This window comes from Triplophysa dalaica, chromosome 16 (genome assembly GCF_015846415.1).
Source record: "Triplophysa dalaica isolate WHDGS20190420 chromosome 16, ASM1584641v1, whole genome shotgun sequence".
NCBI lineage: Eukaryota > Metazoa > Chordata > Actinopteri > Cypriniformes > Nemacheilidae > Triplophysa > Triplophysa dalaica.
In genome coordinates this window covers 10,670,514-10,693,275 of record NC_079557.1, presented here as the reverse complement: position 1 = coordinate 10,693,275, position 22,762 = coordinate 10,670,514, and the positions used below count along the sequence as shown (strand labels likewise).

The 22,762-nt window shown below is 38.8% G+C and overlaps 1 protein-coding gene across 2 annotated transcripts; it reads right to left on the bottom strand.

Annotated features, from left to right (window-relative positions):
• Positions 1-1,431: 1,431 nt before the first annotated feature.
• On the bottom strand, positions 1,432-22,273 carry cyfip2 (cytoplasmic FMR1 interacting protein 2). 2 transcript variants are annotated; one of them, XM_056769566.1, is made up of 29 exons: positions 22,127-22,273; positions 18,768-18,917; positions 18,587-18,676; positions 14,503-14,580; positions 14,034-14,135; positions 13,516-13,697; positions 13,340-13,436; positions 13,132-13,260; positions 12,942-13,046; positions 12,776-12,864; positions 12,339-12,576; positions 9,921-10,213; positions 9,653-9,800; positions 9,412-9,565; positions 9,169-9,325; positions 8,286-8,382; positions 8,129-8,205; positions 7,886-7,994; positions 7,632-7,751; positions 6,969-7,168; positions 6,799-6,886; positions 6,553-6,696; positions 6,373-6,463; positions 6,130-6,260; positions 4,388-4,460; positions 4,195-4,289; positions 3,698-3,936; positions 3,344-3,491; positions 1,432-2,805 (listed from the first exon to the last, which is right to left on the bottom strand). In XM_056769566.1, exons 2-29 carry the CDS (start codon positions 18,882-18,884, stop codon positions 2,638-2,640), a joined length of 3,759 nt encoding a protein of 1,252 aa, XP_056625544.1. In that variant the 5' UTR covers positions 18,885-18,917; positions 22,127-22,273; the 3' UTR covers positions 1,432-2,637. The 2 variants fall into 2 exon arrangements, with proteins under 2 accessions (XP_056625544.1, XP_056625545.1); XM_056769567.1 differs by having other exon boundaries at positions 4,388-4,461; positions 6,128-6,260; positions 12,776-12,858.
• Positions 22,274-22,762: the final 489 nt, after the last annotated feature.

Genomic DNA, 22,762 nt, shown 5'->3' with positions numbered 1-22,762 from the left:
TTTTCCATTATTTTATATCATCATGACCTTCACCTTAACATTTTTTTTAACAATGACTTGTTGCATCTAAATGTTTCAATAGCTAATGGGCAAGTTTTATTATTTACTTTTACAAAACTTTATCTGAGCCAATTGACAATTTTAGATGCAACAAATCACAAAAAGACTTCCAGTGTGGTTTGAAAGATAGAAAAACACTTAAAGATGAAAAAAACTTGACTTGTTTGTTCTGTCTATATTTAAATTGTGAAATTATACTAGTAATATAGCAAATTCTTCACGTAGATAATCATATTACTCTTCGTGTTGGCATTGTGTGTCATTCAGTGGCTACAGCTCAACCCTCTTTCTTTCTCTTCTACCACATCTCCGTTCTCTCTATTGTGAGAGACAGCTGTTTGGCGGATTGGGGGTGTTGGGTGTCATTTTTATTGATGGAAAGCAAACATTTACTCTGTGTGCCATTTAAAAGCACCACCTCCTCTCCCTTCCCCAAACTATCCGCCATACATCCTGCTCAGCCAATCAGAGAAACACCATTAGTTCTAAAAGACAGATTCTTCAACAGATATGTACTCATATGTTGCCAAAATGGTGATCGAGGTATTAACAATACTCACAGGAATCTAAACAAGGGGAGGAATTAAAAAGAGGAATAAAATCTAACTATGTTTCCAAAAAAAGTTTGTTTTCCAGCTGTGCCATCATTTCCAGTTGGAGGAAATGTTTATCTAGTGTTAAGTGATGCCTCTTGTATTAAATGAAGTGTTCTTAAAGACAAGGCAATTAATTACATCCTATTCAGAAGTCACTAAGGTGAGAAAAATGACAGGAACCCACTGATTAAATCACCAACTGGGGATTATCACATTAAGATCTGAGAGACGAAATCATAAATAAGTCTTTTTAAAGAAAGTTTAAATGATACTTGAAGCTCATGTAAGTTAGGAACATATTTCTGTTCATGTAATGTATTTGTTTAAATTGTTCTCTAAAATAATCAAATTATTTAGTTACAATAAGACTTTTAAGGGCGTTTATAAAATGTTAATATTAAGCTTCTAAAAAGCTTATTTACTTCACTTCCTGTTATGTATTTCTTAAGAGTAATGCAAGCTTGTTTTTAAAGAGGCAATTTTAGTTAGATCTTTTTATTTCATGGAAATACAACATAATCATTATTCCTGTTCAGAACATTTGTCGTACATTTTATTACTTTCTCCTTTTTTGTATTTCAAAACATGATCACTTGTACAACATTATGAACAAAAAAATCTCATGTCACAAATAGTTTCATGATGACAATAAATTACAGCGGTCATGCGTTTGAGTTTTTAAACGGCACTTTCTTAAAACTCAGAACACTTTTTTCATCATCAATCCCATACTAACCCTTTTCCAAGAGCAATAAAACCAACTCTTATGCATAAATAGATTACTGGAAAGTACCCATTTAATTCAACAGTTATTAAAAACAGATTAAAACTCAGGAAAGCAAAAGCATAACAGAATATGATGAGCATTCATGAGGTTACATTTACAATAGCCACATAAATTACAAAATGGAAAACTGAACTTAATCTAAACCGAATCTGCCAGTCTAACACTGTTGCACTAAAGGGCATGTGAAGGTAAATACTGAATTCTTTTTCAAAACTTTAGAAACAGGTTCTCTCACAAGTTCACTTTTTCTTACTTGTTCGTCAATGCAATGCAGTATTACTGCAATAACAACTAAAACATGATTCACCCGATCACATTACAATTCCAGTTATTAGTACATTAGAACAATGAACTTTTTCATTAATATATGGATGTCTGCCATTTACAAAATAGCCAAAATGAACTGTCCAAAGACTGAAAGTGAACTAACAGAAAATCAACCTTTCATTAGTTGAAGTAAATACTGATACCAGTAGAGTACAAATAAAATTAGAACAAATACTACACGCAATTCTCTAAACCGGAAAAAATGGACATTACAAATGCAAAGATCTGTAAGCCAGTGCTGTAATATAAAGAAAACAGAATGCTGTAAACAATTCTGGGTGTATAAAAATCGAAACTTGAAGAGGGAATAATTATGGACATAAGTGCATCCATAAATATCATTAAATCAATGATCTCTTCTATTTTTTGGTCTGTATATAATAAACAATCTTGCAGAATTGGGAGAATGCAGGATTTGTGAGGAACATGCAAATACTATAATAAATGAAATATCTTTATGGGCATCACGTAAAAAAACTAAACAGACATCAACCATGTTTTCTCTTAATAGTTATTCATAATTAGAAATAATTTATATTTATTTTATACTAGTATACCACCAACATTTGTTCAAATTTCCTCTGGTGAAATTCTGTGAAGAATTTTCAACAGTCCTAAATATCACCTTAGCTGTCTTCCAAACCTTTAAAGGGCTGTTGAAACTGAAAACAGTTGTGAAGAACACTCTCTTAAGACTGAGGAATCTACTGCTTTGTTTAACCATGGGTCAGGACTAGAGGTATGTCACCTATTCAAATAAAGCCAACGCAATCTTGAAAGCTCAAAGACCCTGTGCACTACATTACGTTTGAGACCAATATCACACCAGAGGAACAATAGGACTGTTGGGGGTCAGATAAAGTTTATTTAACATGTGGTGGCCAGAGACTGATGTATAGGAGGCTGGAAGCAGCGGACATGCTCCACAGTAGAACTGTCTGTCTCCACGGCCTTCATGTACTTGTTGAGAATGGCAAAGATCTCATTGTTAAGTATCTGATACTTTCTGATGCGATCGGCCATCTTCTTCAGTGGCTGCAAATTATAAATATTACAGATTATCACATTAAAACACAGAACCAGAGAAGTATTGCATACAGGGTTAGTACAGACATTGTAGACTTGTAATTTCAGAACTTTCAATGATTTTTTTTATTTTGAAGGACTACACTTAACAAATTCTAGGTAAGCACAATACACTAACAAAACTGTGCAAATAAAGCGTGTTAGTGTTAGACTTCCAGTTCTAACCCTAACGCCACCTTAGCTGCCAATGAAATTCTGAATTAGCACTTAAGCATTTTCAACAGCTTTAGTTTTTCCAAGCCTCAAGCACTTTCAAGGCTTTTCAAGGCTCAAACACTTTCAAGGCTCAGCAATTTCAAGGGTTTCCAGTCATAATTTCCAGGCCTTAACTGATTTCACTGACTTAAATGTTGAACTTAATAAAAAGGTGAGATTCAAGTTCTTCAAACATATTGTACGAACCTATCATCTCACATTTTGGTTGTTTCCTTTGAATCATCCATCTTGCATGTGTGAGACCTTTAAAATGTTTAGAAATGACACTTACCACATTCTTGATGATCTCATCCTTGCCGTCCTGCCTCTGTACCTTCAGCAGGTGGTAGCAGAAATCAAAGAGGTCAAAGCGACGTTGTTGTCCTAACAGCACAATGATGGCACAGCCTGCCCAATTTAGACCATCACCAAAGCACTGCCTGAACACACCAAAACTTTTTTGTTATCCCATTTGTTATTTTTGTATTAAAGCACATGAATCTAGATAATTGTATTCTAAATAAAGAAGCAAATACAGTATCTGCAGTTTGCAATTGATGAATTCTGGAATTTGTGTGAAAATCTTCCCATGTCTAGTTAATAAAATCCATTGTTTCTAAACGCCACGAATATGATGTAGACATACTCTGCAGTAAACTCGTGTGTGCCCACAGGGATGCAGTAGACAAACTGCATGGCGCTCCAGAGGCGATGAAACTCCATGCACTCATCCACATGCATGACACCGTTGGTGGGCGGAGGGCCTCGCCATACGTTGTCCTGCAAGAAACTCCGAATGCGTGTCAGGATGACCTCAAACATGGACAGCCCACAGCACAGTCGCTCTTTTGTCAACAGGTCTCCCTCCCGTGCTATAGCAATTTGCTAAGATAGACATGACCAAAAAATGCTAAATTAAAATACAGTCATTTTAACATTAACAAAAATGTATTTACCTAAAAAATGGCTTTTAAACAATACCAAGTCTAATTCCATTTTTCAAGTACCACCGTATAGTTGATACAGAAACAACATTAGGTATAGAAACAAATAAAATTTATGTATTTGTATTTTTTAGAGTCATGTGACTTGTTTAACTTTTTGGGGATGAATGGACAATAAGCTCTGATTTAAATGTGTCACCTGTGGGGTCCCAAGTCTTTCAATAAGAGGCACCAGGTGAAGAGGAGCGTATTTAGCCTCCAGTCTCTTCATCCTCACCTCCAGTCTCTCACCCTCTATACAGTTCACACATTACAGCAAGAGGTCAGCAGGTTTATTACTTAAGAAAGTGCTGAAGATAAAGCATGTGTCCAAGAAGACATTGTCTTTTCACCTTTAATGTAGACCCGTGGGAGGATGTTCTGGAACGGGGCGGCATGAAGCAAATCACACACTTCCTCCTGTGACTGTATTTGAAACAAACAGCACAGGAACATATTAAGCAACAAAAGAATAACGTCTCGCAATGTTGAATGAAATCCCAATCAAGTCTTGAAAATGGTGTGAAAATGAGTTAGTCGTAATATGTATGAAAATGTCAATGATACTAATGAAGAGATGTCTCATCTCATTGAGAGTAACTGAATGCATTTTCTAGTAATAGTAGTTTAAAAAGGTGCAGAGTTGTGGTAATATAAATAACAAGGACTTCCATTCAATTCACCATTGTGCTGGTTTAGTGCACCTGGTTAAATTGAAATGCAGTTAGTTAATAAAAAGCCTATGGTGACTACAATAGCCCAGAAAACTACAATATACAATAAACTTCAGTTGTGATCCCCTTAAATTAAAATGCAATCTAGAAGTTCAAACTTCATATGAATATGGAGCACAACGGGGTATTGCACATGGAGAGATGACGTCCTTCCGCTAAGATCTCTGCTAGCTCTGTTATATCCAACGGTATAGGGAACAATGGTGTTTCGTGGATGCACATAGGGCAGCGATTTTAGCGTCAGTACATCATCGTCCCATATGCATACCCTATTGTTAGCAAAAAATGACATCATTCACAAGAGTCAAACATGCACCAAACGACACCCAGAGAAGATTATAAAGACGTCCAGAAGAGACCTCTGACAGAAATGATGTTAATGAGATCAGCGTGCTATGATCATCCCACAAATTCACTATGTTTCAGATAGAGATCAATAAAGAAACACTGGTGAGAAACAGACATCAGAGGTTAGAAGAAGAGAAGTGCATGAAGCAGATGTGCACTAGCACAGGACGTCCCAAGCAGCCAGAGAGGAGATGTGACTACCATGAAATCAAGGAAGGTCGCCCTCAGAATATGTACTCGCCCTCATGGCGTTCCAAACCTGTATGATTAAATCACTTCATAGAGTATGAAGACTGTACTTTGGAACGACATGAGGGTGAATAATGTTGAAAAATATCCCTGAGAAGCCTCTTAAAGAAACAGTGCATCTAAAAAGGAAATTGTCCAAACTACTTTGACGTTACTAACGTTCTGGGACACAAAAAAGAAATTCAAGAATTGTGTACTGTGAACTGTTTCTATAATATAATTAGAGGTTAAAGGTTCACAGCTTTGCATTACTGTGTAACTGATATCTTAAACTAACATCCTTGAATCCATGGCAGAGCACTGTGGAAAAGTGTATAGAAAAAGGTATAGAAACCAGAAAGAGTGTGCATTCGGTTTTGGTTATATTAATGATGCCTAATTCCTTACCACCTGTTGTTGTTGCCAGCGTGAAATGAGAAATAAAGTTGCTTTTTAGGGGCAGGGGGCAATATCATACTTTACCCACACAGTCATGTATTCATTCTCAAATCCAGTCACACACACACCCACACTTAAACACTTTCTGACACAGGTATACATACAAAAAAGTGAAACTTTATGCAGCTGAATCATAGCATGTTAATAAGACAATTTTGAGAAGCATTACAAATAGTATGATTTCATATTAGCACTTCATCAATTAGTTCAGATAATGAACTACACAAACATTATGGCAGGTAAAGAGACACTGACATAATTAGTTAGTCAGAAGGAAAGAGATCGAAAGACAGGGAGATAAGACAAAAAGATAAAGAGAGCCTCACCAGAGCTTGCTCGATGAGCAGACAGAAAAGGATGGCGTTTCCCACCTCCCTCAGACTCTGAAACACATCTGTCTTGAGCTCTGCGTATTCAATGATGTCCTTCAGCTGATGGTGGAAGAACTCCAGGATGCCTGACGAAAGACATAACAATAACTAATGAATGACATAAAAATAAATAAAAAATAAACTAAATATTTCATTTGCAGATTGTAAAGTCTGTGCTAGTCTGTGCAGTGATCTGACCTGGTGAGCCGTACTCGTGACGGGGCAGACGGCAGATCTTGGGCATAACCTCTATGAGAGTCTTCACGTATTGCAGGATGGTGCCTTGCAACTGGAAAAGACAAGAATGACAAGATGAAGATACGGTTTATTTAAGGAACAATAATATTTATTATAGAAAGAAACTAGGAGAGAAAATACCAAGCTCTTGACAATCTTGAGAAGTTCTTCCATCACCACAGCGATGCCCTGGTAACCCAAAAGGCGGCAGATTGTTTTGAAGTGTGGAGGACCCACAAAGTTCCTGTAGGAACTGTAGATGTGGGAGTAAGCAATGTTCAGAGGCTGAAAACAGAAGGGAGAGTTTACAAATACACAACCATTTTCCTTTCATATATGAATGTGTCTGGTTAGTTTACGCGAAACCTAAGGGTGTTGCTTACAGACCTTCGAGCCGTACAGGTAGTAAGGCTGGACATTGGCCGGTTTGTCCCTCTGAGGCTCCTGAGTGAAGGGTATAGCTGTCCGCACAAACCTGTTTCATAGTGGATAGTCAAATCTAAGCATTGAACCACACATACAGGTCTTGATCTACAATGTGGAGTAAGTCTGCTGACCTGTTGGTGGAGCCGTTGTAACAGTAGTTTGGCAAGAAGTCAAAGTTCAGTTCCCAGAAGACGTGCAGCGTGATGCGGCCGTATGGAGCAGACACGTTGTGGTTGGCCTCACGGAACATAGCGTCAAAACTGTCCAGAGTCATGTGCTTCGATAGCAGACGATGAGTCAGCCTGTTGATTTCCATCAGCCACTCAAGTTCCTGTAACATAGAACATACACAGAAACCAAAATATTATGTCAATGTTTTATCTCTAATCAAGGCGTGCCGCGCCTCTTTCTCTCTTCAAATGACCCGCGGTGCACGTGCCGCACACCGAAAAGTTAAACTATTTGCATCTCGATGTGGTGCCGACGCACCTAAAAAAAAGCACACACCACATGAGCATTGCAATCACGACGCCCCCTATATGCGCGCACCTGCCACGAGTCTACATTTAAAATAACCAATATGCTCGTGAAAAGACGTGAAATGTGAATTGGCCCTTAGAATGAGCTTATAACAAATTCTTGTGTGTGCATGTGTGTCGTGACTGAGGCAGACCATTATAGTGACATTAAGTTCAAATGTGCATATAAATATGACTTAAGCACGCAATTATAAAAAAAAAGAGATTTTGTCTGTTTATGGGACGATCAAAACAGCAGTAAAACAGTATCTTCACCACTATGGAGGTGAGGTCCTCGCTCTCAAAGCGGCTGATAGCTTGATCCAGAGATTTGTACATGGCTGCTGAAATCCTCTGAGTTATCAATCTGTTCAGGTCAATGGAGCGACCTAGAAGCTACAAAACACAAGACAAATACAAAATCAGACTTTAGGCACTCGTACATTGATCACAAACGAAAATATTAAAGTGACATTGTTTAGTTTGTTGTCTTTGAGATGGCTGTAGTGATTGGTGGAGGTGTGTCCCACCTGCACATGTCTTTGTTTAAGCAGTGTCTCATAGCGGTTCGAGGGCGGGTATGGAATGATCACACCGTAGTTCTTACACTCCGCACGGAAGCGTTTGTCAAGGAGGACACTGTGACACAACCACACAATGCTTTGAGAGATTCAAGAACATCTCACGTAGACTCATTTTCTTGTCTTGGCTTCTGTAATTGACTTACTTGAGAATCAGTTTTGACATTTAAAAGGAGACGGGGATAATGTTACCTTCCAGCCATTGCTTTGTAGTAGGCAAATATCTGGTCAGCTAACTTGTAGACAAACTGATCGAAACACAGGTTGACCTAAATAAATATGAGATGGGAGATTAGGAGCGACAAGATAATATCACAGCGAATGGCCAGATGAGTCAATAAAACTTTACCTCGGCCTCTATCTCATCATAGAGGAACTGCTTCTTGAACTTAGTGAGGGCGTAATACCCACTGTCATTATAAAGGTCCAATGGATACAACACATATCTAAAAAAAAAACAGTTTTCAGTCAAAAAAGGTCTCATGTAATAGATACAGCTGGGGCCGTATACATAAACTGTTTAGACTAGTCTTAGAAGTTAGTCTTCAAATCTTTCTCTTCAAGACTGGTCATAACCTCTTTAAATCAGTTACACAAAAAGTTGGGCTAGCTGAAATATGAAAATGAAGACTGATTACTCCTAGCTAACTGCTAGTCAGTGAGACTCGTTGTTAAGACGAAGTTTATGCAACTGGTCCGTGGTCAATGTTCATATAAGGAGTAATTCACCTTTAAAATGAAAAATCCGTCATCATTTACTCACCGTTTTGTCATTTCAAAACCTGTATGATGCAGAACAAAAAAGAAGATATTTTGAAGAATGTTGTTATCAGCCCCCCATTCACTTTCATTAGTTACAATAGAGGTGAATGGGGGGTTGTGCTGTTCTGTTATCAACATTTTTCAAAATATCTTCTCTTGTGTTCTGCAGAAGAAAGAAAGTCATACAGTATAGAAATGACAAGAGGGCGTGTAAATGATGACGGAATTTTCATTTTGAAGGTGAAGTATTTTTTTTTAATTTAATTCTTGGTATGATTTACTTTGTTTTTTTCAAGGAACATTGCAAACATTTTGTTTTACAGTGAAAGTGAATGGAGACTTAAACTCTCACTTACCAATTAATCACAAGAAATTTAACAACATGACAAAGTAAAGAATTACAACTTTTTAATTTAATTTCTGCCTGAACTTTCATAACCAAGAAGGGTTCTGTATTGTATGGCACATACTCCATCATGGAGGGTTCTTTGGTCTCCAGAATGTGGTCGGTGAGGATCCAGGGCATGGACATCTCAATGGGAAACTGAATGCGACGACCCATTGTAAGTTCTAGGAAGAACTCACGGAACCAGAGTTGGGACAGATCACAGCACTGCTGCAGGGCCTCTGACAGCCAATCAGAAGAAATGATGCGGTCGTGAGAAACAAAAAACATGGCAATAAAATAGAAATGCATCTCCTCTGTTTCTCACCACTGAAGTTTAGGAGATGGGTGAAGAAGAAAGACTGCTTGTGGAAGTCTTCTATGGCCTGAACGATGGGTCCGTCCAGACTGCTGCGAAGCGTTTTCTTGAAGCCACTTTTATCAGCAATGAGGGACTCCAGCATGGTGCGAACCATGTAGAGCTGCAGGAGAAAAGAACAGGGTTCCAAAACACTTTTCCGAACCTGTTCATTATTTGTATTGTATAAAACTTCTTTAACTCAACAGACCTGTGTGCTTGAGGGGCCAACAGCACGGCGGGGCACTTTGATGTCAAAGCCTCCTTTAGGGTCCTTCTCTCCCCTGAGACAGGGGTCATTAGGGGGTTCTCTTGATCCTTCCCAATCACAAATGGTTTTACGGATGGCTTGTAGAACGCTAAAGTGAAACATGGCTATACAGTAAGTAAAACCCTAAACACAATCATTCCACACTGTTTTTACATGGAGCTCAGCTTCACACATGATGTGAAGGCTTAGATCTGCCCCTCCATACTACCTGATGAGGACGTTCTTCTTCTTGCGCACCGCCTGTCTGAGCGGCTCTCTCAGGGTCACCTGTGCAAAATCCTGCAGGGCGGAGTAGATGGTATGTCTGATGGCCTGGTTAAACACACTCTCCATCCTCCCCATCAGAACCTGAAGACCCTTGATCATGGCGATGACCTCCACCAAGGCAAACTTCTCCTCGCTGGTGTAGTTGTAGCGTGTAGCACGTTCGTACTCCTCAGCTGTGCCTGGACAGTCCTTATTACAGAACTTATCGGTGGGGTGGACCAGTTTCCAAGAGTACTAAAGAACAAGAAGAATGTTCAAATGTGTTTCATACCAAGATAGATGGAGAACTGAAATAGCAATACATAGTGCATACGGTTAGCTGCCTTAAAGGTATAGTTCACCCAAAAATTCTCATCATTTACTCACCATCAAGTTCTTCCAAACTTGTTGATTGTTCTGCTAAACACGTTCTTTGTTAGTTTGGAACAACTTGGGGGTGAGTAAACGATGACAGAATTTTCATTTTTGGGTCAACTTTTCCCTTTAAAGGATGCAACCCTAACTACACTAAACTTTAACAACAATATTTTCTCAACACTGAATGTAATTTAAGTTTTTAATTCATCTGAATGCAATTTAAGAATAATTCAAGATGTGTGCTATGACTTTTTGTATTTCACTTAACTTCAATGCCTAAGGGTGTACTCTCACTAGGCAATCTGAACTGTGCCCAAGCAAGTTTGACCCCCAAAGCCTGGTTTATTTAAGTAGTGTCATCGCTCTGATCTTGCCCGGGCATGGTTCGTTTAGCAGTCCCTGGCTCGCTTGGAAGAGGTGGGCCAGTGCACGGTGCGGTTGGGCGTGGAACTCATGGAGCGAATCGCTCTGGAGCGCAGAACTGAAAGCATGACGTAAATTATGCGACCGTTTAAATTCCTCCCTGAGATTCAGTTGTCGTCCTAAAAAACTCTCTCGTTTGACAATGACATCAGTTTAGCAGATTGGTCTGTGTAGTGCACGCATGAAGTTAAACACCTCTAATAAGCCCCAAACTGAACATTGCGATGGATTCCGTTGTTCTGAGAGGGATCATTTTGTTTATGTTTTTTTCGAAGCAGACGCATCGTAATGATGAAGCGTGGCGGGGTGTGGTTGGTAAAGAGCAATGTGAGCGCAGGGGAGGGGGGCACAGTTGAGAGCAACCGGGCTAAATGTAAGTACACCCTAAAGCGGGGGTCACCAACTAGCGGACTCCGGTCCGAATGCGAACCGCAAGATGCGTCCCTCCTCAAGCCTTGTGACGTATTAAATAAATGAACGCCTCACATTATTTTCTAATGCAATGAAATTTATTCCAGGCACATCAAGGTCTGCTCAGTAGCACTTTGGGTCCTAAGGTGCCACCAACAGTTCACATTTGTGCACTGTTGCTAGAGACAGATTCGCTGCAGACAGATGTAACTGTCAGTGACTGAAAAACAATGTCCTTTTCAAAAGTTGGAAAAGTTGATGCTACAAAAGCATGTTTTCCGACATGAATTGGCCGAGAGATTTGCATTTATTCTTCCTGCATCGACATGCACGAGGGCGGTTTGTCTCATCTGCTCGGAGTCTGTTGCGGTTGTCAAAAGTGGAAACGTTGGAATGGAAATGGAATTACGAGACATAGACACTATGAAAAAACCTGCAGTCCGAGGTAAGGACACGGAAATATATTAGCTCAAAGCCCAGTGTAGCGAGCTACCCCTGTCCTCCCTCACACACTTAACACCCAACAACAACCATATGAATGTTCACTAAGAATACAGCTGATCTTAGGAAAACATCACAGGCCTTTTACTGAAAATAGTAAAAAAGTGCATGAAGGCTAAGTGTAAAACACGTTTAGAAGGAAAAGAAAGACATGAACTAACTTAAAAGAAAATATTAAACAAACCCCCCTTTCAGCTGCAAAAGCCACAAGAAGAGCTGAAATGTTATCAGAGGATGTTCAGTCACAACTTGATGCTGCTATTTGTTTATCTCAGTTCAGCAGAAAAGATCAATTTAGTTTTCTTTTAAAGTTGTCAATGTTGAAATGAATGTATGTTCAATTCAGGTTTAGAGATTAGGGCATTTTGCACATTTTCCTTTATTATATTGTTGTCAGACATTGTTATGCCGTTGTATGGATATGAAAATACATGTTTGTTTCTTTGGTCAGCCAAAAACCATTAATTCATGTTTTAAGGTATTTAATTGTCCGGACCTCGGCTGGTAAGGAGGGTTCGTTTACAATTTTAGTTGAAGACTGCTGCCTTAAAGCAAAGGAAATACGCTGCTAAGATTTTTTGAGTTCCTTTTTGTACAATCTTTGAATACAGACGGGGACTTATGTGATACCGCTGCCTGTAGATTGTAGATTTCTAAACACACGTACCACTTCCATGACATGTGTGCTCCATTTGGACAGAAGCTGCAGACCTCTGAGTGCCAGGTCAAAGAGTTCCCTGTATTCCTCATCAGACTTCTGACTGTCCAGCCCGGAGCCGGTCACCACCTCACTGTTGCTGTAGCGTGCCAGCTCAGAAATGAACCGGATGTGGTCATCTCTAATCTGCCCCATCTGCTCACACAGGTTATACTGTGGACTAATGCTGCTCTGAGTGCAGGTCCACCTTAGAGATCGAGAGAAATGCGGATGAATGAAACCGATCTGAAAGACGACATAAATAATCAAATTCACTGTATAAAGACTTATGCCTTTTGGATGAGAGCTCAAAAAATGATTTGCTAACTAAAACAGATGCACATGAATATGCATCTGGTAACATGATCAAGTCTATTCTGCTCTAATGCTCTCTATAGAGTACTCACTTGGACTTGTTCTCTTCATAGTGGGCACTTGTTTCTATGTAGCGTGACAACTCGATCTGCATATCTCCAAACAGGGGTACAACCTGAAGCTGAGAGAAAACCCCAGCACAAGTTAGAAAATTTATCCAAGCAATTGATCCACTCTGTGGTGCAATGAAGTCATCACCTTAAAGAATTTGTCGATTTTGCTGAGGTTGATCCTTTTCTTTGTGTCCAGCTTGTATATGTTGCTGACATTTCCATCCATTAGATACAGTCCAAAACCCATAACCTGAAACACACATTCACACCTTCATTAAAAAATATTTTCTTTAAGCTGAAAAAGCTTGAAGGTCACAGGAGACGGAGGCTCTTACCTTTAGTAGCATGTGCTTCTCACTGGGGGTCAGATACATCTTGTTCTCATAGTAGTCCACACAGATGTTGACAATGTCAGCCAGCAGCTCTTCATAACCCGGGATCACCTCCAGCTGCTGGTGCAGACACTGCACAAACACAACACAAAACATGATGCGCTGCTGCAAGCGTTCATAGCGGATGCACACCCGCTGATGATAAATGTACCTGTGTAATTCTGTTGTGGTTGGCTAAAAACATGGAAAGATTTTGGGACTCCTGGATGGACTGCGGGTCAGCCATCTTTCTCAAGAACTGAGCCGCTCTAAAAAGAAGAAACAGAGATGGATGTAATAGATCTGATGATAAGTGACTGCTGCGGTGTTTTATTGATCCAGTATTACCTCTTGTAAGCAGAGTGGTCGTTTTTTACACTGCACTTCATGTTCTTCAGTTCATCCAGCACGGCAAACATGTTGATAAACTTTCCTAAAGTGAGCAGGTAAGCCTCGGACACAAAGTCCTTCCGCCGTTCGGCGTGACACAGACGCTTCACCTCGCTGCAGAAACGCTCGATGGCCTTTCGCTAGATGGGGTGAGAAATTGATGTTAATGGCATTTACTTGCGTACCTAAAATGTATTTGCTAATAAACAAATTACTTATTTTAGGACTAACAAAGACCTTATATTCAAATGTGATTTTTCATTCCACCTGTTTAATAGGACTAAACTGACTCTTTTCATACTAATGATACTGTTTATTTTTGTTATTGTAGCATTGACTTTGTATGGATGTATTGGCACCTTTGGCGTCACTATGCACCAAATACTTGATTTACAGAAAAAAAAATTCTTCCTGAGGTTTAGTACTCATGAAGTATGTGCTTTCTGATAAATTCGATAAATCCTTATAAATCTTACCTGGAAGTACATGAACTTCATGAGCTTGGTGACCTCAGGCTCCAGCACCTCCACAGTCTTTTCATAGATCTCCACTCGGTTTGGCTGTTCATTGCACTTCACCTGAGTTGCACAAGAGGGCGACATCAAATGCTCTTCATTTTAAAACTTTGTTTATAAATAAGCATATTCACTCTGTGTGCAAATTCAATAAAGAGGGTTCATAATCTCCTCAGACAAGGACACATAGTCCAATATAAGACATGACACAGACATGTGTGTGATGTCACCCTTTTTAAATCTATAAATATGTAACCTTAGTGAATCTAGCAAGTCAAGTCATGTTCGCGATGAGTTCCACTTCTGCAAAATCTATTTGTAACGAGACATATCTTAGCAAAAGAGCATGCTTGATGTTTTTATTAGAAAAAAGTGCTTCGGTCGAACCACCATTTCCATACAGTATGAGGCATGATGTTTGTGTCTTTACCTGAGGAATAGCTCTGGAGCAGCTCCTCCAAGTGTAAAGCATGACAGCATACTCATGCCCCTCCTCCAGCATCTCATTCTGAGAAGACATACACCCAGTGTAAACTTACAGTAAAACTGTAACAAAACCACATGAAAAACAGTGCCAGAAACACATTTCGAACGCCTACAAACATCCTTTTTGCAGGATTTCACCATTACAACCAGCTATTTCTGTATTTTCGGAGACGCTTTTAAAAGCAGCAAACACATCAAATGTAGATCCTATTTTAAATAAACCAAGCCACGCACTTAAAGCTTTGTCAATTAGGCTTACAGAAAAGTCTAGTAACGTTGATCTTCGGTAGGAGATTGGGTTTATATTTATATATTTGCCAGACGCTTTTAGCCAAAGCGTCTTACATTGCATTTTCCTATACATTTTGTTTTCTAAGTATGTGCAATCCTCTGGGATCGAACCAATGACCTTGCATTGTTAACGCAATGCTCTTACCACTGAGCTACAGGAAAGCTCAGTGGTTTATGATGACACATTGCACTATACTTTCCATTACACCGTTTAAACTAGATTTTTGATAAATACTAGTCATCAATGCTTGCTTGCATTGAGTACCTAAGAGATGATGTATTTTTGTAGGGCAACCCAGAAGTTTGCAGCGCGCTGGTTTCCTCGACAGAAAGCCTATGCATTTTCCTCATAGACTTTTGGAAAATCGCAAAAAATAAGATCTATGGTTAAAAAATATTCATGATGTTTACACGTTTTGTCTAATTAATAATTTTCACAGACACAATACAACACAATATTTGCTATTTTGAAGCCCATATACAATCTGCAGAATGTAAAAAGTTAACACAAGGCTATAAACAGACTACACTACGGTCGCTCGATATCAACGTTACCACCATCAAGCCTCCAAAAACTTTTTAAATAGTTGTTAAAAACATGTTCCCTTGAAAGTAATTACTCCGTGAATGAATCCCAGAGAATGTTTTTAGAGATTTGCTCCCATGTTGCATTATTTGTGGATTTACTGTATATGCGCAATGATGTCTAATGTCCCCGCCAAAGCAACTTGTTAGCAATAAAGATTAAAAAAAAAAATCACAAGCTGGTAGACTGGTGTGTTATGTCATAGATTCATAGAATAAAACGTGGAAATATTGAGATGTTTTGTTAACCACAGATCTTATTTTTTTACCAAAGACCCATTCAAAAACCCGTAGAGTTGGGGGCGATGGAACCGGAAGCGCTAAAAATGCAAACTCTCTTCCAGGGTTTGCATACAAAAATATGTTGTCTTTGAGGTACTCTTTTGTCAAACATTCTCTCAGTGCAAGGGGTATTTTCTAAACAAAATTCTGTCTGGATGTTTAGAGGCCGAAAAAAACAATATACAATATTAATTTGGTACTTTACAAGGTTACTTGGCAACTGTACAACTATAGTTAGCCTACTTAATCATATCCTGTTGCAGCTGATTCGTAAAATACTTTTAAACTGATGATGACATGTACCTTAAAACAGCTCACAACCGAGGTAAAATAACTGTGATGCTTTACACAGCTTAAAGTGTAAATTATATATTTATCAATTATATACAGAGTTTAAAAACTAAAAACATATGCAAAATTTTCCTACAAAAGTCTATACATTAAGCAGCTGTATCCAAATTAGACAAAACGAACGAAATCTGAATTTAGCGAGCCCTTTTCAACATGTTATGCTATACACGGCATACAATGAAAATATCTGTGTTCTCATGAACTCTTTTGCTGATATTAGCTGAAGCAAAGAGGACCTTCTGTCCTTCTCTATTTAACTGAGTAAAGTGAAGTCCTGTTTGACAGTCTGAGCACATGCAAGGACCCACAGAGCTCTGTGAGAGGAACTGCCTGCACAAGCTCAAAACCCCCCACAGAAACAAAACAGTAAAGAAACAACAAACATAAACAGGGCTCTCTTTGTCAAGGGGTGTTTGTCCTCATGCCTGTGCTAAACAGAATTGAAACTGTTATAGGGTTTGATATGGAAAACAGCAGCGAGCCCAATTTCATAATGATTAAATATTTATGATGACTGTTACACATATGGTTTGTATAATTTGGGATGGATTTATTAAAGCAACATTGCCCATGAAGCAGTGAGTTACAGTGCATTCTATAACAGCATTAAAACCCCCTTAGCTGTTATAAAATATACTTAATAAGACGGTCAGTTCTGGTCCGTGATTCTGATTGGTTGAGCCTAGAATCACCTCGCCACTCTTGCTACGTACAGCAAAATAATTGTCAAAATGTCCGATTTTGTTGTGAATTTTGATTCAATTGGTGGGCTGAGCATGGATGAGTTGTGGGAAGAGATTGACATGACAGACAAATTAGACCAACAACAAAGAAGACACGCTGAAATTAAGGAAAGCGAAATTGAAGACATCGAAAAGTCTAGAAATGAGGTGAATACTCATAAACAGACTATGTGGTCTGTTCGTTGTTTTCGGTCCTGGTGTGCCGTTAAACGTATGTTTATTGACTTTAAAAGAATAAACAAAACTGACCTAAACCAATCTCTACGTCAGTTTTATGCCAGTGTGAAAAACGGAAAGGGCGAACCTTACAGCTTTAGCAGCTATGTTGGCCTACGTGCAGGGATTAACCGGCACATCAATGATCCACCGATCAGCCGGTCCTGGTGTCTGATAAAAGATCCTGAGTTTATCACAAGCCACAATGTTTTCCTTGGAGTAGTGAAAAAACTTCGCCGCGAAGGACGTGACAAATCATCCCACCATCCCGCGTTAACGGTGGCAGACTTAGAGAAAATCACCCCCTCTCCGGCACTAAATCCAAATACACCAGAGGGTCTCGTCAATAAAGTCTGGTTTGACGTGCAGTTGCATATGGGACGCAGAGCTAAAGAAGGTAATCGTCAACTGAAGCCCGAATCATTTATTGTGTTCTTTGCTGCATCTGTGTTGCTTGGCAACCGCACTGTTGAAGCCACACCTGTTTCTGAGGAACTACTTTGTTTGGTGGAAGAATATATTTCTATTAAAATAATTACATAATATTTGCTGTGTTTTACTTTATGAAACCTTACTAAGCATATGGATTAACCATTTTATAAAAGCAATAAGCCCCGCGAAGCCGTGGGTTACAGTGCATTTTATAACAGCTAAGGGGGTTTAGGCACGACGCGAACCAAAGCCCCTTAAAATGCACTGTAACCCACGGCTTCGCGGGGCTTTTTGCTCCCGCGAAGCCGTAACCCACTGCTTCGCGAGGCTTATTGCTTTTATAAAATGGTTATTCCATATGGGTAGCAAGGTTTCATAAAATAAAGTAATTAAAATGATAGATAGGCTATTTAATGTCAGCCGTTATAAATTGGGATATTTTATAACTGCTTAGATCTTGGCTCAACCAATCAGAATCAAGGACCAGAACTGACCGTTTTATAAACAACGATTTTCACTTATTAAGTAATTTGCAATTTGAGGGGCAGCTTAAGGAGTTAAAAATAAAATAACTTTTAAGAATGTATTAAATAAATGCACAGTTCTAGATTTATTAGAAAACCAACCAAACCTTTAAAGCTCTTGTTTTTCTCATAAGTGTATTTTTCTCATTCAGACTGAGTTCAGGTTATACAAAAGAATTATAATTATCTGAAAATTGGATTTAGTACAATTCATAGTGGTACAATATTTTTTTTTTTAGAAAAGTTCATATTCATGTACCGTTAACTAAAGGGACTTAAAAGAATAACATGGTATTTCCAAATACATTCAATTTCCAATTAAGTAATGCTAAGCTAGTAGTTTTTTAGATAATAACTCTGGCCAAATAAGGAAAATGCATCCGATTGACAATTTAGATGCTTGGTGATGACAAAGTGAACAACATACATCAGATCAAATTACTGACTGTTTCTTCTTCTCAGTGTCCTACTGAAAATTTCAGGAAGAGCCATAAAGAGCATCTGTGTTTCAATGTTATATTGCAACATCCTTTCGTTATTGCTGCCATGGTCACGTGACCTGCTATCCAAATGTTCTTTTTCCCCAAGTCATCATTCTACTTACCATGCTGGAGTGTACAGTGGCCTGTTCGATGTAGCGGGCAATACCAGTGACAAATGCATTTCTGTCCTCAAAGTTGGTGTCAAAGTTAGCCTATTAAGAGAAAATATATTTTTACTACAAACAAGAACCCCATGTCAACAATCACAACTATAACAACGTATTATGCTCCAATGGGCTGTACCTGGTACATGATGGAGGACGGCGGGGGTTCGATGCATGGCTGCTGGTCTGGGAGGGGCAGCTCCTCCAGCAGGTCCACATTGGACAGCGCATCCTCCAGGGTCACGTGGGTTGTCATGGCGACACAGGTTCACTCACAAAACAGCCCGATCTGAAAGACACACAGACCGTGAACTTGCAGCCCACCGTAGGATAAGTACATCGCACTGACTTATAGTCAGTCAATGAAACCAAACAGTTTGGCTGGCATATGAAAAAGGAAATGTCATGACCTTAAAGAAATTTCTCTAGTTAAAGTCTTCCACTCCACTTCACTGGTGGAATTCAATTTGTGTCAAAACGTAGGCGGCTTCCAGCGCATTCTAGGGAAAAGTATTTTTTATTTATTTAGGAATTCCCTTTAATACTTAATCGGTCCGAATACAATGATACAACCAAATCACATAACTGGTTGGGCATAAACAATGAGATTATAAAACCAAGTTCTAATAATAACTGTAAATTGTTTACATTCATTGTGATTATAATATATTACTCTTTGTGTTTTCATGTTGTCTGGTGAATGAAACATAAAGAGGCGTGGCTTGAAAGAAACCTCTAAAGGGAGGGCAGGATCTTTTCCCCATTTACAATTTTTACTAGATTCTACTAAACTGCTTTCCTTAGATTCCTTATAAAGTGTTAGCCTCAGATTTAGAATTTTTGGTCTTTTGCCTTTTTTATTTAGAGGGCGGTTAAGAGAACATAGCAAACGATTCGGTGACAGATACTGGGAATTTATTATTTTTTAATAATTTTATATAATATGAGCAGCACAGCTCCAACAATAGGTTACATTTATGAAAACGGTTTCAAAACAGGCCTAGAAATGTGCTAAAATCGCACAAAACTGTCCAGAACAGGTTGCATGACATAAAATGAGCCTCTGCAGGCACTTTTCAGCCATCTGTCTGAGGAGGTGGCTGATTTTCTTCAAAGCTTTATCATCTTCAAAGCTTGATAAAGCAGCAGGGTAACATTGCCTCCATTTGACAATTACAGCATACCAGAAGACAGATCACCTGTTGTCACTGAATATGATGAACAGTACAGACATTCTTCTACAAAACACAGAAATAACCCAGAAGTGCTAACCGTGTGAACTATGTGTGAAAGCACCAAGAGAAAAAACTATGACATGCAAGTGAAGTCAATTCAATGTGCAAACAAAATGCTAGCACCAAAAATATGACTAAAAAAAGTGGTCACATAGTAAAGCATCCTACGAATAATAGTGGAACATTTTTTTATGTCAGGTCATGATGGAATAGTAGTCTCAGATCTCTCGGAGTAGAGAGTGAGACATATACTTATACTGGGTAAATGACAGGTCTTCATGAACTGTATCTAATCCGGTTATTTGTCATGTTAGAAGATTACTTTGGTGTGATCTTTAGGGAGCCGCTTTATGTGTAAAAAAACATCCACTTCCATTTCTTTTGTCGAGGTATATGATACCAACAACTGCATTCCTATATGCTCCGCAGTAAATCAACAAAACTAATCTGCCAATTGTTCATGTGCAAAGGTCGGGGTTTCCTGTCAGTTATAACACATCTCAGAGGTAAATCTAAAAGTTGTTTATCTAACTAAAACAAGACGCTATAAAGACCGGAAAGCAAAAGTTTGTAAAGTTTTGCCATGAAAGTAAAATAACACTGAATGAAAGTGTTGTCTTAAACGTTGTCTTATTAAAACATAGATGATAACCCAAAAAAGAAGGATGAACTCTGTTCACTGGGTTTTTTTGCACATTTTAATGGTTGAAAAGGTTGATGTATTGTTAAACAAGTTCAGGCCGATAATCTGAGCGGACTCATTGTCATTTAAAAAGGGACACGTCCATTATTCTACATGGAAGTTTGTTTGCAGTAGAAGTGATCTAACAGAGAATCAAAGTGTGGGAATGGATGGTAATAGCTCAACACGTTTTCCTGGCTGAATCCCAGTGCAAAGTAAGGTTGGGTTAGCTGATCACATTCCTGTTTGTTAAGTGGGCATGATGAAATTGAAACATATTCAGAGGCTGCAAACTCCAACAAACCAATCCAATAAAGTGATTAATGAAAACATTAAATGAGGAGTCTTAAGCTTGTCTATGGGTAAATAGACACTCTGAACAGCTCTTGTGTGCTATTACCTTCACACCGAGCAACAGAAATAAGAACAAGATATTACAGCTTTAACCACTGACTATGTGTCACATTTAGTAACACCACTCGGTAGGAAATCTTACCCCGCCATTTCCCCAAGCCTTATTCTCAATAGTCTATACTTGAATCATTAAACAGACAGGCGGAGATGTCATTGACATACAAACAGATGGGATACACTGATGATGCAATCTGTAGACTGACTTCATCTATCATCTATTTATGAGTGACATGGTTGATGGTGTAGTCATGCATGCATCTTTTTCATCAGTCGATGAAGCACTCCTACTTTGAGTCTCAATGCTTTTATTTAAAATACTATTTGACTTCAATTGTTAGCACAGCCCACACACGTACAACCTGGTTATCAGGAAACCGGTGGTTCCTCTTGTCAAAAACGCAGGTGCACATTCACGCTCTGGCCTTGCATGACTTACGTGCATGACTTACGTGCATGACGTAAAATACTCAAATATATATATTTGTTTAGATACGGTGCAATTGAATAAAATGCACCGTACAAAGTAAACAGTAAATAAATTAAAGCGTGGTTAGGTTAAATAAAACCCGTTTATAAAAATACGAGCAAAGGTTGTTATGGGAAAACAGAATCAGCCATTCAATGTGTCACACAACCCCAACACCGCAATTCTTCATCATCAAAGACGTCAAAAACCGGTTCAGTCGGATATAACCTAGCAACAGACATCAGTCACTGGACATCAAGATGAAATAAAATAACGTTACATAAAACAAAGTTTTAATTGGCTTACGTCGCAAAACACTGACGGGTCAGTTATACAATCACGCGCTAATGTAAACAAATGAAGATAATGTGCGATCGGTGAACGTTACATATGATGTGTGAGCGTGTACTCGCCCCCCCTCCCCTCACCCCACCCATTTAGCGAAGAGATGCTATCAACACCCTTTATCATAAACCCTTCAAATCAACCAAACATTCGGTTTAAAACGTTCAAAATAACGTCTAGCCATATAACATAAACAAACAGATAAATCAGCTGAGCTTATATGACTGAGCATCACGCGCGAGGATTAACGTTACATGAGCAGGTCCGGTCCGTGCCATCACCATCATCATCTCTCGCGCACCGTCGAGCGAGCGCTTTTATCTCTGCGATTCATTGATTGATTCCGATGTGCTTACCTGCTAATTGCATATCCGCTCCTACGATAACTGACGGTGAAAATAAACCAAAAAACGGCTGTGAAATAACGTTTTCTCGTTGTAGTATAAATGATGCTGTGGGCTCGGTCTCTATCCGCTAATCCACCCCACACAAAGACCAGAAAATGGCTGCAAGTGCATGCTCTTAAAGAGACAGGAGCCCGTTTAAAATATCGCCTCTTAAGTGAGTCATAGGTCTGCTTATCGTCTTTTTTTGCTATGGTCTATGGTTTACAAACTGTTTTATTATCATTCGAGTCTATGCATAATTTCAATTTGCAATTATATGTACAGCAGTGTACATTTTAAGCGTTATGTGTGTGAAACGCATAACTGTACATTTGCACCAGCAGATCTGGCCTGCTTTAGGTTCTGTAACAATGCATTTATATTATGCTACTATATAACACAAAGAAGTTTTATACTAATAAAACTATCAAAAATCCAGTATTTCATTATTGTATATAAAATACCTTTGCAACCCTCATCATATTTCTTCCTGTCCCTATATCGGTTTTCCTTCAGGAAAATATATAATAAATTAATATCAGTTTGTTTGGTTTTGCCACAGGATGAATATACAATGAAGACAGGCATGTGCAATTGTTTCCATTC

Excerpts from the sequence above, each read along its gene's own strand:
- cyfip2 (XM_056769566.1), bottom strand. The coding sequence starts at position 18,884 with ATGACAACCCACGTGACCCTGGAGGATGCGCTGTCCAATGTGGACCTG. Across the intron at positions 18,677-18,767 it reads CGTCCTCCATCATGTACCAG|GCTAACTTTGACACCAACTT; the intron begins GTACAGCCCATT and ends TTCTCTTAATAG. Across the intron at positions 10,214-12,338 it reads GCACACATGTCATGGAAGTG|TACTCTTGGAAACTGGTCCA; the intron begins GTACGTGTGTTT and ends CTTGTTCTTTAG.